Below are 14,625 nucleotides of genomic sequence, written 5' to 3' on the forward strand. Positions count from 1 at the left end.
ATTTTGTTCTTTATAATAGTCTCTACCATTTTGCCCTGCACTGATATCAGGCTCACTGGTCAATAATTTCCCGTATCCCCTCTGGAACCTTTTTTAAATATCGGCGTTACATTGGCCACCCTCAAATCTTCCGGTACCACACTCAGTTTTAAAGATAAATTACATATTACTAACAATAGTTCCGCAAGTTCATTTTTCAATTCTATCAGTACTCTGGGATGAATGCCATCTGGTCCAGGAGATTTGCCACTCTTCAATTTGTCAAATTGCCCAATTACATCCTCCAGGTTTATAAAGATTTCATTCAGTTTCTCTGAATCGTCAGCTTTGAATACCATTTCTGGCACCGGTATCTCTCCCAAATCTTCCTCGGTGAAGACCGAAGCAAAAAATTCATTTAATCTCTCCACTATGGCTTTGTCTTCCCTGATCACTCCTTTTACCCCTCAGTCAACTACCAGTCCAACCAATTTTTTTGCTGGCTTCTTGCTTTTAATCAGTGCTTTTTTTGTAGAAAAAAAGGTGCGGGTACTCATTACGGGCGGAGCCACCACATATGGCCCCACCCCTATGATAGCCACACCCACATTAGCCACACCCCTTATACCAGCTATGGCACATATAAACAGACATCATTGAAAATATTATACTAGTATAGGAGAACAAAATAACTTGATTTTTTTCATTATAAATAACTTCTGTAAGCTGTTACAGTTCCAGTATACCCAGTGCAAACTAAGACAGCAGATGGAAGTTCTCAAATTGGACATATTTCAAACACTAAAATAAAAATAAAATGATTATTTCTACCTTTGTTGTCTGGTGACTTTGTTTTTCTTTCCATATTGGTCCCAGTCTCTGATTCTGCTGCTCTCTATCTGTTCCCTTAGCTCCGTTTCCAGGGCTTCCTTTCCATTTATTTCTTTACTTTCTGCCTTTCTTCTTCATTTCTAGTCCTACATCTGTAAGTAAAAGCTGGGTCCTCCGCAGACTTGACTGTCCACTGGATCCAGCTTCTGCCTATTTTCTTCATCCATGTGCAGTTTTTCTCCTCTCCTTCTTTTCCCTCATCTCATCTCATTCCTCACTCTTCCCTCCCCACCATTCATGTCTAGCATTTCTTCTCTCTCCCTTCCCTCTCCTCCATCCATGTCCTGCAACTCTCTTCTCTCCTCTAAGTTTTTGTTTCACCGTTCTTCTTTTATCATAGTCTCCTTTTTAAATTAAACGCTAACGTATTGGATTTCCTGTGTATACTTACTCCAAAGCTAATATTATGATCACTGTTATCAAGTGGCCCGATCACCATTACCTCCCACACCAGATCATGCTCACTGCTAAGGACTAGGTCTAGAATTTTTCCTTCTCTTGTTGGCTCCTGTACCAGCTACTCCATAAAACAGTCCTTGATTCCTTCAAGGAATTTTACCTCCCTAGCATGCCCTGATGTTACATTTACCCAGTCAATATCAGGGCAATTGAAATCACCCATTATTATTGTATTGCCCAGTGTGTTAGCCTCCCTAATTTCCGATAATATTTCTACATCTGTCTGTTCATCCTGGCCAGGCGGACTGTAGTACACTCCTATCACTATCCTTTTACCCTTTACACATGGAATTTCAATCCACAGGGATTCCAAGAAGTGTTTTGTTTCCTGCAGAATTTTCAATCTATTTGATTCAAGGCTCTCGTTAATATACAATGCTACCCCCTCCACCAATTCGATCCACCCTATCACTACGATATAATTTGTACCCCGGTATGACAGTGTCCAACTGGTTATTCTCCTTCCAACAGGTCTCAGAGATGCCTATTATATCTAATTTTTCATTTAGTGCAATATATTATTCCAAACCATGCACATTTGAACGGCTGTCGGCCTTCCCCCAGTTTCTAGTTTAAAAACTGCTCTATCTCCTTTTTAAATGCCGATACCACCAGCCTGATCCCACCCTGGTTAAGGTGGAGCCCATCCTTTTGGAATAGGCTCCCCCTTTCCCAGAATATTGCCCGGTTCCTAACAAATCTAAAACCCTCCTCTCTGCACCATCGTCTCATCCATGCATTGAGACTCCGGAGCTCTGCCTGTCTCTTGGGCCCTGCACATGGAATGGGTAGCACTTTAGAAAATGCTACCCTAGAGGTTCTGGATTTGAGCTTTCTACCTAAAAGCCTAAATTTGGCTTCCAGAACCTCTCTCCCACATTTTCCTATGTCATTGGTACCCACATGTATCAGGACAGCCTGCTTTTCCCCAGCACTATCTAAAATCCTATCTAGGTGTTGCGTGAGCTCCGCCACCTTCACACCAGGCAGGCAAGTCACCAGGCAATCCTCACGTCCACCAGCCACCCAGATATCTACATGCCTAATAATTGAATCACCAACTACAACAGCTATCTTAACCCTTCCCACCTGGGCAGTAGCTCCTGGAGACATATCCTTGGTGAGAGAGGATATTGCATTCCCTGGTGTGCTGGTCCCGTCTACAGGATTACTTCCAGCTGCACCAGGGTGATGCTCTCCTTTTAGAAGGCCTCCCTCCTCCAAGGCAGCACAGGGGCTGCCAGGTTGGAGGTGGAACTTCTCTACAACGTCCCTGTAGGCCTCTTCTATGTACCTCTTTGTCTCCCTCAGCTCCTCCAAGTCTGCTACTCTAGCCTCAAGAGAACGGACTCATTCTCAAAGAGCTAGGAGCTCTTTGAATCAAGCACATACATATGGCATCTCACCAAATGGGAGATAATTATACATGTGACACTCAATGCAAAAGACTGGATAGCACCCCTCTCGCTGCTGGACCACTCTCTGCATCTTAGTATTATAGAGTTGTTTAATTAAAACTTCTTAAGGTACTAGGGATATCAGATGAATATAATGATCCTTTTGACTGGTGTAATATGTAATTTATTTAGGGTTTGCTTCTTAGAAGCTAATTAAATGCAATTAAAACTCTAATGTCCTCTTGTCTCAGAACTTCTCAGAAAGACTGTGTCATTCTCCCGCAAGACAGTTTCTGAGGCTCAGTTAAATACATCCGTAGGATGTACAAGCAATCTTGCACTTGTTTGTCATGTACTTCACTTTAGTCTGTATATGAGCAGTTTTGGGAATTAATTTGTACCATGTTGGCATTTTTCTAAATTGCCTTTGATCCCATGTTTGAGAGACCTAAATTTTCCGCCCCCCTTTCTTTACCATTTTGCAATGCCTAGTCAGATATGTTCTCTATATGTTCAGGTGCACAAGTTCTCTTCTTTTCATGCTAGGCAAAGGGGTTTGAGCAGTTGTTAATGCATATGCCCCCCCTCCCCCCCAAAAGGCCTCTTTGAGTCTTGGCCATATGGGCATTGGCAGCCATATTGTTTGTACGTGAGCCAACCCAGTATTTAGAGCAGGGTGGGGCAGCTATGATGTCCATCTTAGATGTAAAGCATGGTGTCCATATTGGTGGTAGCCTCCATAGCGGCAGCTATCTTGAGAGTGGCACCCATTTGCAAATGTCATTTTCTGGTGGCCATATTAGAAAAGGCCATTTACTATAAGTTGGTCAAATGGCAAATCCCACATTAGCAATATTTTCTGTTTTCCACCATGGGCGACATTCCTGGCGGTAACTGGCAGTGCGCACATGTTAGCGCGCACTGCATGATTACCATGTAGGTAGGTAGCGTGTGAGCCCTTACCGCTAGGTCAATGGGTGAAGGTAAGAGCTCAGGCTCTATATAGGCACACACTAGTTTTAATATTAGCACAGGCCCATTTCCTGGCCCATTAAAAAATAGCCTTTTTCCCAACCTCAGTAAAAAAAATGGCCCAGAGCGTACCTACAAGACACACCCACACTACCACAAGACACTTTTTACCATGGTTTTGTAAAAGGACCCCTGAGAACACAAATTCTACAATAATGACTAAAGGCAGTTGCTAATTACCACAAACCTAAGCCAATAATTGGTTGTTGACACCAATTAATGGCCAATTATTAAATTAAGTTGCACATGCCACTGACTTAGTCTATAAATTGTGTGTTCAACTTTGTGCACTAACCCCCTAATTTTGTAAAAGTTGCCCCAAATGGTACATACAAATTTGGGTGAGCGCCCAATTTGCGTGTACATTTTAATTGTGTTCTGTCTCTGGCCATATTTGCATTCCATCTATAAACCTCCCACTTTGAGATTGCTTTAATATCCCCAAACCCTGTTTTAGATCTTGAGTCTCTCACATTAAACTTGTTTTACTACAATAGTTAAGTGACTACTAGAAAATTTTGAGGTTGATACTGAGAAGGGTTATCTGCATTTTTTTTTTTGCCCATGGCAGCTGGCATTTAAAATAATGCACTAGCCACTGTGTGTTCAGTATCGGGGGAACTTGCTTTATTTGTATACTTTAATTAGACTGTAACCTTCATTGAGCAGGGACTGTCTCTTTTATGTATCAAAATAAAAACAAACAGCACCAAAAACAACAACAACACACACACAGAAAAAACTGAACAAATTAAATGTGTGTTTTTTAATGTGTCCACATCACTATATATAAAAACCCGATGTGATCATGTTTCATCCGCAGGCTGCATCAGGAATGTAAAGCAGTAAAAGTAGTAGCTATGGGATTGATATTCAAAGGGATTTAACTGTCCAAAAATGGCTTCTGGCCAGTTAAATCGTCTGTTTGGGTGTAACTGCTAATTTTCAGCAGCACTTAACTGGTTAGTGCTGCTGATAATAACTGGTTAGTGCTGAATTGAAAACCTGGCTATTTTGGAGGCATTCTGGGGAGTCACCACTTGGCTGGTTAAGTGCCAACACTGAGCACTTAACTGGTCAGGTTAACTGCATAAATAGGACCGCATAAAAGTCATTCCTATCTTTATGCGGTAACCCATACCTAACTAAGCTATGTATTAGCTGGCTCCAGAAACCTGCAAATTTAGGGGTCATTTTACCAAACTGCAGGAAAAAAGGGCCCTGCGCTAGCAGCGGGGGCCATTTTTCGCACACGCCAGGGCCCTTTTTACCACAGCGGGTAAAACAGCCTCCAGCACACATGGCCATGCGGTAAGAGAGCTCTTACCACATGGCCATGCAGCAGGGATATTGAAGCATAATATTGAAGCATCACCCCCTACTGGTAGCAATGGAGTTGGAGGACATATGCTGAGCTTAGAGGGAACAGTGTTCAGTGGCACTTTTATGGCTAGCAGGCACTCCTACCCAAATAAGTGCCACTGGCCAGGGTGATACTTAGATGTTTAGTGGCATTATTCTGATAAGGACCCTTTTACTAAGCGGCAGTAAGCCCATTGAGGTGGCGATAAAGACTCCCATGTAAACCTGGCAGTACCCAGGCAGTGCGTAGTGTTGCCCAATTACTGCCGAGTTATCACCTCGCAAGCCACTTCCAGGGGTTTCCTTTTTTCCCCCAAAATGTGCACACTCAAGGCAGGACTACCGCTGGCAGCCGTGTTGGGCCAGTGGTAGTCCCGGAAGAGTGAGTGGTAAGCCCTCATTGGGCTTACCGCCACTCTGTAAAAGGGCCCCTCAATGCTGGTGCCGGAACACAGACTGGCATTGAATTTCCAGGTTTAACACCAACAGCAGTTGCCACCAGGTGAACATTGGGCCCGATGTATTTTCAAGGAAATGTGCAATAAGTCTTTGTGTTGTACTGTTCTGGCAACATATCCCCAGTGCATTGCTATAACTGCTATTCACATTTGTTAACATGCATAGGTGAAAGCTAAGCTTATTATGTTCTTAAGAACATGCAGCTGTGGATGGACATCTTCAGTAGCAAAACCATTACTCATGTCCCATGCATCTATAAAACCAACGTTAAGTCCACGAAACACCTCCTTCATTACAAGATATTGAGTGTAACCATGAAATTCTGCTAGCATTTCCACACGGGTATCTATGTTTCTTGTATTTTCTGTCTTAATGATGACTTTTGTGTCTGGGCTCCTAAGAAAGAGGCGTTCTATAGCTCGGCGAATATTGACTGCCCTTCTGATGTAAAGATGAAGGGGGAATTGTCTAAAGTGCTGGCCCATGGTGATAGCAATGATAGTGTTTTTGCCTCCTGCATGCTGATCGATTTGCCGACTTGTGTATGCGTCTTCCATAAAATAATAAAAGTTAAAGCTCGCCAATGGAAATCCATGCCTCTTGTAGTGCACATAGATGTTCTTCTCCATGTTGACAGCCAGCAGAGTCTTCTCCCAATAACTAAATCCTCCAAATGGATGATTAAAATATTTCATGTCTAAGGAAAAAGAACATGGATTATTATTGCCATAAGCAAAACTAGACAGCTTACTTTAATCTTTATGCTGTTGAATCACTCTTTTGCCTGATATTCAAGTCCACCACTTCCAGTCCTGCCAGTGAGGGTGCTGGTTGAATATCACATCAATAGTGAGGGACAGGCAAGTTCCGCAGGACTCCAGGGAACCCACCTATCCCTAGTGACTGAACCAGTCAGTTCAAAACTCCAGTCGGTTCAAAACTCTGCTGCCCGTCTCATCTTCCGCCAGGGTCGCTTTACTCATACTACCCCTCTCCTCAAGACCCTTCACTGGCTCCCTATCCGTTTTCGCATCCTGTTCAAACTTCTTCTACTAACCTATAAATGTATTCACTCTGCTGCTCCCCAGTATCTCTCCACACTCGTCCTTCCCTACACCCCTTCCCATGCACTCCGCTCCATGGATAAATCCTTCTTATCTGTTCCCTTCTCCACTACTGCCAACTCCAGACTTCGCGCCTTCTGTCTCGCTGCACCCTACGCCTGGAATAAACTTCCTGAGCCCCTACGTCTTGCCCCATCCTTGGCCACCTTTAAATCTAGACTGAAAGCCCACCTCTTTAACATTGCTTTTGACTCGTAACCACTTGTAACCACTCGCCTCCACCTACCCTCCTCTCTTCCTTCCCGTTCACATTAATTGATTTGATTTGCTTACTTTATTTATTTTTTGTCTATTAGATTGTAAGCTCTTTGAGCAGGGACTGTCTTTCTTCTATGTTTGTGCAGCGCTGCGTATGCCTTGTAGTGCTATAGAAATGCTAAATAGTAGTAGTAGACTGAAAACACAGTATTGAAGCACCAACCCCTACTGGCAGCAGTGGAGTTGGGGGACATACGTTGAGCTTAGAGGGAACAGTGTTCAGTGGCACTTTTATGGCTAGCAGGCACTCCTACCCAAATAGGTGCAACTGACCAGGGTGATACCTAGATGTTTAGTGGCATTATTCTGATAGGGACCCTTTTACTAAGCGGTGGTAAGCTCAACACAGGCTTACCGCTCACTAAATAGGAAGTACTGCTGGGCTACCACAGCAGCCCAGCGGTACTTCCCACCTCTAGCGCGCCCATATTTGTAGCGCTGGAATGTACCTGGTGGTAATCGGGCAGTGCTGCATGCTGCCTGGTTACTGCCGGGTTAGCGTGGAAGCCCTTACCGCCACCTCAATGGGTGGCGGTAAGGTCTCCTCCCGAAATAGCTGCATGGCAAGTGCTTTACTTGCCACAAGGCCATTTCCTGCAAGAATGCAAGACTTCCCTTTTACCCGTTGGTAAAAGGGGGCTTCAGCGCACATGAAAAACATGTGCCGATGATGCCAGTGCAGGCTAGGCTCCATTTCACTGAAGCTTGGTAATCGGGTCCATAGTGCCACTGAAAATCTCTACAGACCTCTCTGGCACTATCCAGATAGTGCTGGGGCAGAGCAGGATGGAGCTGGGAGTTACTTAGAAACCAGTGGTATCCAGTGTCAGTATTCAGATAACCATCCGGATAATTTAGGACAGCCAAAGAGCTTACTAAGTAATGGCGCTGAATATCAGCATCATCTGGATAATTACAGCTCTGATTTTTATACCTGGGTATTCAGTGCTGATGTCCATGCAGTGGCTGGCATGGAATATTCAGAAATAAGTTACTACTACTACTACTTAGCATTTCTATAGTGCTACCAGGGTTACGCAGCGCTGTACAAGTTTAAACATGGGGAAGGACAGTCCCTGCTCAAGAGAGCTTACAATCTTCAGATGCTATGGCCAGTGTTTAAATGCCAACTGCAACATTTGAATATTGACCCATAAAGTGTTCACAAAGCTAAGAATTATATGCAAGATAATGGACATATTGAAAGTGATTTGGTGTTTTTAAACCTACTTGCATAAAATTCTGAGGGCGTCTCTTGCATTGTATCCATTGTCATAGTGTTGCTTCATGTTGCTCATGGAACTTTCTAGTACCATCTACCATCTTTATTGACTGTAACCTTTTTTGTTTTTGCTTTATCTTTATTAATGTATTAATCAACATCAGGACAATATAATCTTGAAAAGCAATTTTTCTTATTGAAGAACAAATAAAGCAAGAAATACATAAAGAAAGAAGCATAATGCTCTTATTTATTTATTTGGATTTTACTCACAACTTTTTCAGTAGTAGCTCAAGGTGAGTTACATTCAAGTACACTAGAAATGAAAATGAATACCATAAAAGGGGCATCCAAGATTTAAGGAACAAAATGACAGAGATAATGTACCAATGCAACAAACTAAGGAAAAACTGCAGACTGTTCTCAGACCATAATGCTAAGTGTCCTTATACGGAAACTATAGGAGTCGGAGTCACCAAGCCTGATTTTTTACTCTGAATGAACGTTCACGACTGAACTGCTTCATAAAATATAAAAGAAGCTTCTCAGAACTGTATCGTGCATGTGAATGGAAATCTAAGAAAAAAATGTTGCCTCTAGAGCTAAGGCCTCCGGCATCAAAGCAAGAAACATCTTTCTATACTCCTGGGTTTTCTTACAACCATCAGGATATATTCGAACTTTGGTACCAAGAAATATTTTGAAATTGAAAATGCAAACACACAACAGAATCTTTGCCCTGAGCAAACACAAATGATACAACTAGAGGCATATTTTCAAAGCACTTAGACTTGCAAAGTTCCTCAAAGAGCCTCAACGTCTCCAGATGTTTCTAAAAGTCTAGTAACATGTAATGTTGATTCTATTGGATGTATTTGCCTAACCTGATTTAAGTTAGATGGCACAACATATATATTATTCAAAGGAGGCAAGGTAGTTTCTGGAACCCATAACCCTTTTTTTTTTTTTACAGACCAGGGCTGTACATTTAGGGAGCATTTCTACAACAGGGTAAGAGTCTATTCTGGATGGATACATCCTTACAGAATACAGCATAAACCCAGTATCAACATGTCTACATTTTGCTCCCCCCCCCCCCCCCCCCCCCCACTTACACCTTCCTTAGAGCTGTTTGTTGTTTATGTATATATTAGGCATTGTTTATACCAGCTTACATTATCTATACTGTAATTAGATGGCACTGTGCCCTTGAACTACAAATGCCTGTAATCCTGTAGTTCCCTGTAATAGGTTCTTTTAGAGCACATGTCCAGTTCCCTGTGTATTATGAGACACTTTCTATTGGCTTGTCTTGTTCTCCGTGTATGCTGGGCTACTTGCCCCCCTTCTCTCTCCATCGGGTCTGGAAAGTTAGTCTGCAGCATGTCTCTACTGTGAACTGAAACTGCTTGTGCTGTATTCTGTTGTATGATCCTTTCAAGCTACCGTGACACTATCAAGATTTTACCAGTGGAAAAGTATAAACAGCATTACTACTCAGTGTGTGGCTGAAAATCTCCCAGTCTCTTTTGCATGAGAGAGTGGTAGGTGGAGAACAAACTTCCAGTTTGCATTATTTGTAGAAAAACCATTAGGCAGACTCCTGGTATTTTTGTGGGTAGGTATGCATCTCGGTATGAAAATATCAGTATTCTCTACATTTACAGCCCCATTTTAGAATTAAGAATTGACACATATAGGTCAATGTGTCTCAGTTTTCACCTCTGCTGACATAGAGCAGGGAAATGAATGTTAATGCACTGGGTGCATGCAGCATAAACATGCATTTTACAAAAAAAAAAAAAAATATATATATATATAGCATATTTAGAAAGCCAGCACATAATCTCTTTTGAGAGCTCATAACATGACCTTTCAAATGGAGTCATCTTGCAAGCACAGGTAGTTGCTTCAAGAGCAGGGTTGAAACTAATAGCAGGTCAGTGCATTGGATAAAGCTTCCAGTACCCATGCTGATGCCACTAGATGTGTAACGCTAGACTAGATCATGTACTAGGACCTGAGCCACAAGCACAAAATGAGAATACAGATTCCAAGCAATAAAAGAACAAGAGAGAAACGTACTATTGATGACCCCTGTAAAGTACATTATGAACTGTCGCAGTGTTGAGTCTCCAATGAGGTATAACTTTTTCCCCTGTAAGCAGCTGTTAATCTGGTCGCTGGTTATGTATGGAAACATATTGCAGAAAACAGGATGCCACTCATTTTTCAAGAAGTAACCACTGGGGAAAGGGGAATCCATTCCAGTCCTACATTTCTCTTTGTTGACTTCTTTGCTGTCTAGAACATTTGAAAAAATAAACAAACATATGTATCAGTCCTCATTGCAAATACTTACAAACTGTCTGGCACAATGTTTATTTCATACAGTGCACCTTTAGCTGTGACCAAAAATGTTCCTCCAGCCACAAGATAATATTTAGAAGCTGCTTGGAAGAACCCCAGATTGAGGGTAAGGTGGATTGATTTTGAGCTTCTACTCAAATGCATTGGAATTGGGGAGCCCTTGTGCATGCAGCACAGTACAATAGGGGAAGGGTATTGTTAAGACTAATAGAGAATCTGTGTCTTTTAAAAATAAAATCTGAAGGCTATGTTTTGAGCAGAAGGACCACAAGCAATTTTGTCTCCCTGTTCTTAAAACAACACTTTTTACGTAAAGATTTCAGGGACGACATTCAGACCATGGAAGGCAACCCGGCTAACTCCCACAGTCAGTGGTGAGCCCAGATATTCAATACCAGGCCATTTACGATGACCAGCATTGAATATCTGGTTTAAATTTAGCATTGGGCAGCAGATTTAAATTTAGCATTGGGCAGCAGAGGAACACTTGAACTTTACTTTTAAACTGTTGGCCTAATTGTTGTTCAATGCTTGTTGTGCCAGTATTGTATTCTTTGCCAACTTTGGTGAATTTGAAGAAACTGAGCCCAGTGGGAGGACTTATCGCAAGTCAACAGCTTTGAAAGATGACAGTTTCAACATTTATTGTGTGGGAGTTATGATTTACTGGTTAATTGATGATATCCTGTTTGGCGCCTTGCTGCAGTTTACCTACATTCCTGGGACATGGTGGACAGATCAGTTTTGAAGACAATTTTTTCCCCAAAGGATTATTATTTTGGACAATGAGCTTATGTGTTCGTATTATCATTTTCAGCAATTGGGCTAGGCAGTTGGTAGTGTGATTGAGTGGTAGTAATGTGGTAGGAATGTTATTATGTGTATTAATAAATATTTTTGATATCTTTATAATAATTGTCTGGAGTATTTTTGTTTAAATATCTTTGTGTTAAATTTAACTGGCCAAGCCAATATTCAGCACTAGTCAGTTAAGATTAAAGGAGCCAAAGATAGGCCTGCTATTTGGGCAGCCCGATTTGTCTGCAGATAGCCGGTTGTATGGGCAGTGTAATGGCACAGGGCACAAGAGTCAAGGGTCATGGAATTTCTGTGGTACAACCAACGCGGTTTACATATATTATATACAAGAGAAGTATCCATGGTCTCCCCTGTTTTGCCGTGATGCAGTGGGTGGGCTGGGAGCACTAGGTGGCTTGCCACATGGAGTGCATTTCTGGCTTGGGATGATGCTATATGTAAAACCTTGTTGGAGATTGGATTGGTTCATTTCTCTGATATAGTATAATTGTGATAAGACAAGTGTATCAGAGGGGGATTGTGGGGTATTCGCTCAGCCTCAACAGCAGCGTTTATGTTTAGACAAGGATGTTGGAGACAGATACAGAGGGGATGATCATAAGGCAAAGGGAGGAAGATGAGTACTGGTCACGTAGGGCCAACAGTGCCTCAGGAACCAGTGACCATGTAGATAGGCCGGTCAGTGCAATACTGTACACAGAAAGCAGACCAGAGTCCAGATAAAGTGCAGTTTTGCAATAGTTAGAAAGTTTATGGCACTATATGGTGGTAAATCTTGTCGAAGGACTTCCCCAGAGCCCCAAACACCAAAAGGCACAGATTTTACAGTGGGAAATCTTGCATAACGACTTCTGCAGAGCACCAGGCACCAAAGGCCACAGAGAAAGAAAAGAAAAAAACTCACTGGTACAATTTCCAACATCAACGTACTCAAACTTTTTGGAGATTTCCACAGCAATGTTAGACCTTTAGATCATTAAAAGCAAAAAATCTATTAATTATAAGAGACAGTATAAATATTAACATCAATAATAATAATAATAGGGTCGATATTCAGCCATCAGCACTCACCAGTGTTATTCCCGGATATTCAATGCTGGACCCTGCCTGGACTTCGTCATTGAATATCCAGTTTTTCAGAGCTGGCTAATGTATAACTGGTTAAGTCCAATAATCAGCACTTAATTAGCTATAGGATAGGACTGACTTTTATGCAGTTATCCTGGCCAGTTATGTGCTGAATATCGGCATTTAACCTAGCAAGTGCTGACTCTGCCTCCGGAATGCCCCCAAAATAGCCGGTTTGCAGTTCAGCGCTAACCAGTTATTTTCAGTGGCACTAACCAGTTAACTGCTGCTGAAAATTAGAAGTTAGTCACAAACAGGCGATTTAACTGGCCAGGAACCATTTCTGGCCGGTTAAATTGCTTTGAATATTGACTTGAATAACAACAACAAATCAAAGCAGAACAAAACAGCCCTAGGGGACACTAGGGGGTCTTCTACAAAGACATATTAGCATTTTTAGTGCACGCTAATGATTAGCACACGCTAAATTCTAGAGACGCCCATAGGAATATATGGGCATCCCTAGCATTTAGCGCACTTACTTTTAGCATGCACTAAAAACGCTAGCGCACCTTTGTGAAAGGATCCCTGTGTGCATTATGCAAGGGTGTTTTAGTTAATCCCCATAATCTTTCTTCATGTCAAAAAAATAACTTGGAAGTGAGGAATCAAAATGGACTTGCAATTTCCTTCTGTGTGCTGCTCATATCACTTCAGTCTTTTACCAATCAAATTTAGGGTTTTCTGCATTTTTTGTCAACAACTGTCCTAACAACAGACTTTTTAGCAAGACCACCCAGTAATTTTCGCATATTCAAAAATGTTTAAGCTGTACAACTGCCATTATTTGAAAAAGAAAATGGGGTACCAGCTTACTGTTAATGATGTCACAATGACAAAGACATTTTGACAATTCACAGTGACTGAGAAATTCTAACACATTGCTAATTATATCATTTGAATGACATTCTTTTACCATGTTTTAGCTCAAACATTTTTAATGCACAAAAATCACTAGGTAGTAATGTTAATAACATCAACATAGCATAAGATAATCAAATGTTGTTTAATAGTAATACGTATGTAAAATTTCTCGTTCAAATTCAAAGCTGTTGCTGAGAGAACAACAAAAATCTTTAGTCACACAGCAAGTGGTTCTCTCACCAAATGCCATTTCTTTTTGAGAACAAAAGACAGCCTTTTACACACTGTGGTAAAAGGGGGGCCTCAGCGCGTGTCACAAATACGCACTGAGGCCCACTTTTACTGCAACTTAGTAAAAGTACTCAATAGGGACCTCATTTAGGAGCTAAAATTTTTAGCTAGCTAGCTAGCTAGATAGATAGATATGAGGTCCAATATTTTTTAAAGGTAAAATTTCAGTAAATTTCTCACTATATAGATGCCAATTCTGTCCTCCTCTTTAGCCTAGTGGTTAGCGCAGCGGACTTTGATCTTGGGGAACTGGGTTTAATTCCCACTGCAGCTCCTTGTGACTCTGGGCAAGTCACTTAACCCTCCATTGCCCCTGGTACAAAATAAGTACCTGAATATATGTAAACCGCTTTGAATGTAGTTGGAAAAACCACAGAAAGGTGGTATATCAAGTCTCATTTCCCTTCTCTATCTTCTGCCTCCAACAACACTTATACATACAGTATATTATGTAAAAATGTGATTTTATAAGAAGCTACTTGAGGGTTAAAAATGCTGTTCTACATGCTCAAGTCTGTTATAAAATTACCAACTTGAGAGCAATTCTATAAAATAGGTGCTAAATTTACACACGTGTTATATATGTAAATGTTTAGAATGCTAGTATATATGTGCATATATGTGCACTTATAGACACATACAGACAAGCACAGAGTGGAAGGCAAAAAGTTCCAAGAACTACCAGAAGGTCCAATATCTTCAAGACATAAAAAAAATTTTTATTCTCCTAAGTAAGCATTGCCATACTGGGTCAGACTGAAGGTCAGTCAAGCCCAGTATCCTGTTTCCAACAGTGGATAATCCGGGTCACAAGTACATGGCAACAACCCTAAAGAGTAAATAACCCTGAGATAAACAGATTTTATGCTGCTTATCCCAGGCACAAGCAGTGTATTTTCCTAAGTCCATCTTAATAATGGACTATAGATTTTTCTTGGTGGAACTTCTCCAAACCCTACTAAGCTAACTG

The 14,625-nt window shown here is 41.4% G+C and overlaps 1 protein-coding gene across 3 annotated transcripts in view; it reads right to left on the minus strand.

Annotated features, from left to right (window-relative positions):
- Positions 1-5,604: 5,604 nt before the first annotated feature.
- The window catches only part of LOC115481811 (NXPE family member 2-like), a 36,614-nt gene continuing 27,593 nt past the window's right edge, over positions 5,605-14,625 (minus strand). For all 3 annotated transcript variants that reach the window (XM_030221211.1, XM_030221212.1, XM_030221210.1), the window contains exons 4-6: positions 12,277-12,338; positions 10,269-10,487; positions 5,605-6,276 (exon numbers count right to left, since the gene is read on the minus strand). In XM_030221211.1, coding sequence (XP_030077071.1) covers positions 5,732-6,276; positions 10,269-10,487; positions 12,277-12,338 — 826 coding nt within the window. In that variant the 3' untranslated portion in view covers positions 5,605-5,731. The remainder of the gene's footprint in view (positions 6,277-10,268; positions 10,488-12,276; positions 12,339-14,625) is intronic.

The sequence above is a fragment of the Microcaecilia unicolor genome, chromosome 12, assembly GCF_901765095.1.
Source record: "Microcaecilia unicolor chromosome 12, aMicUni1.1, whole genome shotgun sequence".
Lineage (NCBI taxonomy): Eukaryota > Metazoa > Chordata > Amphibia > Gymnophiona > Siphonopidae > Microcaecilia > Microcaecilia unicolor.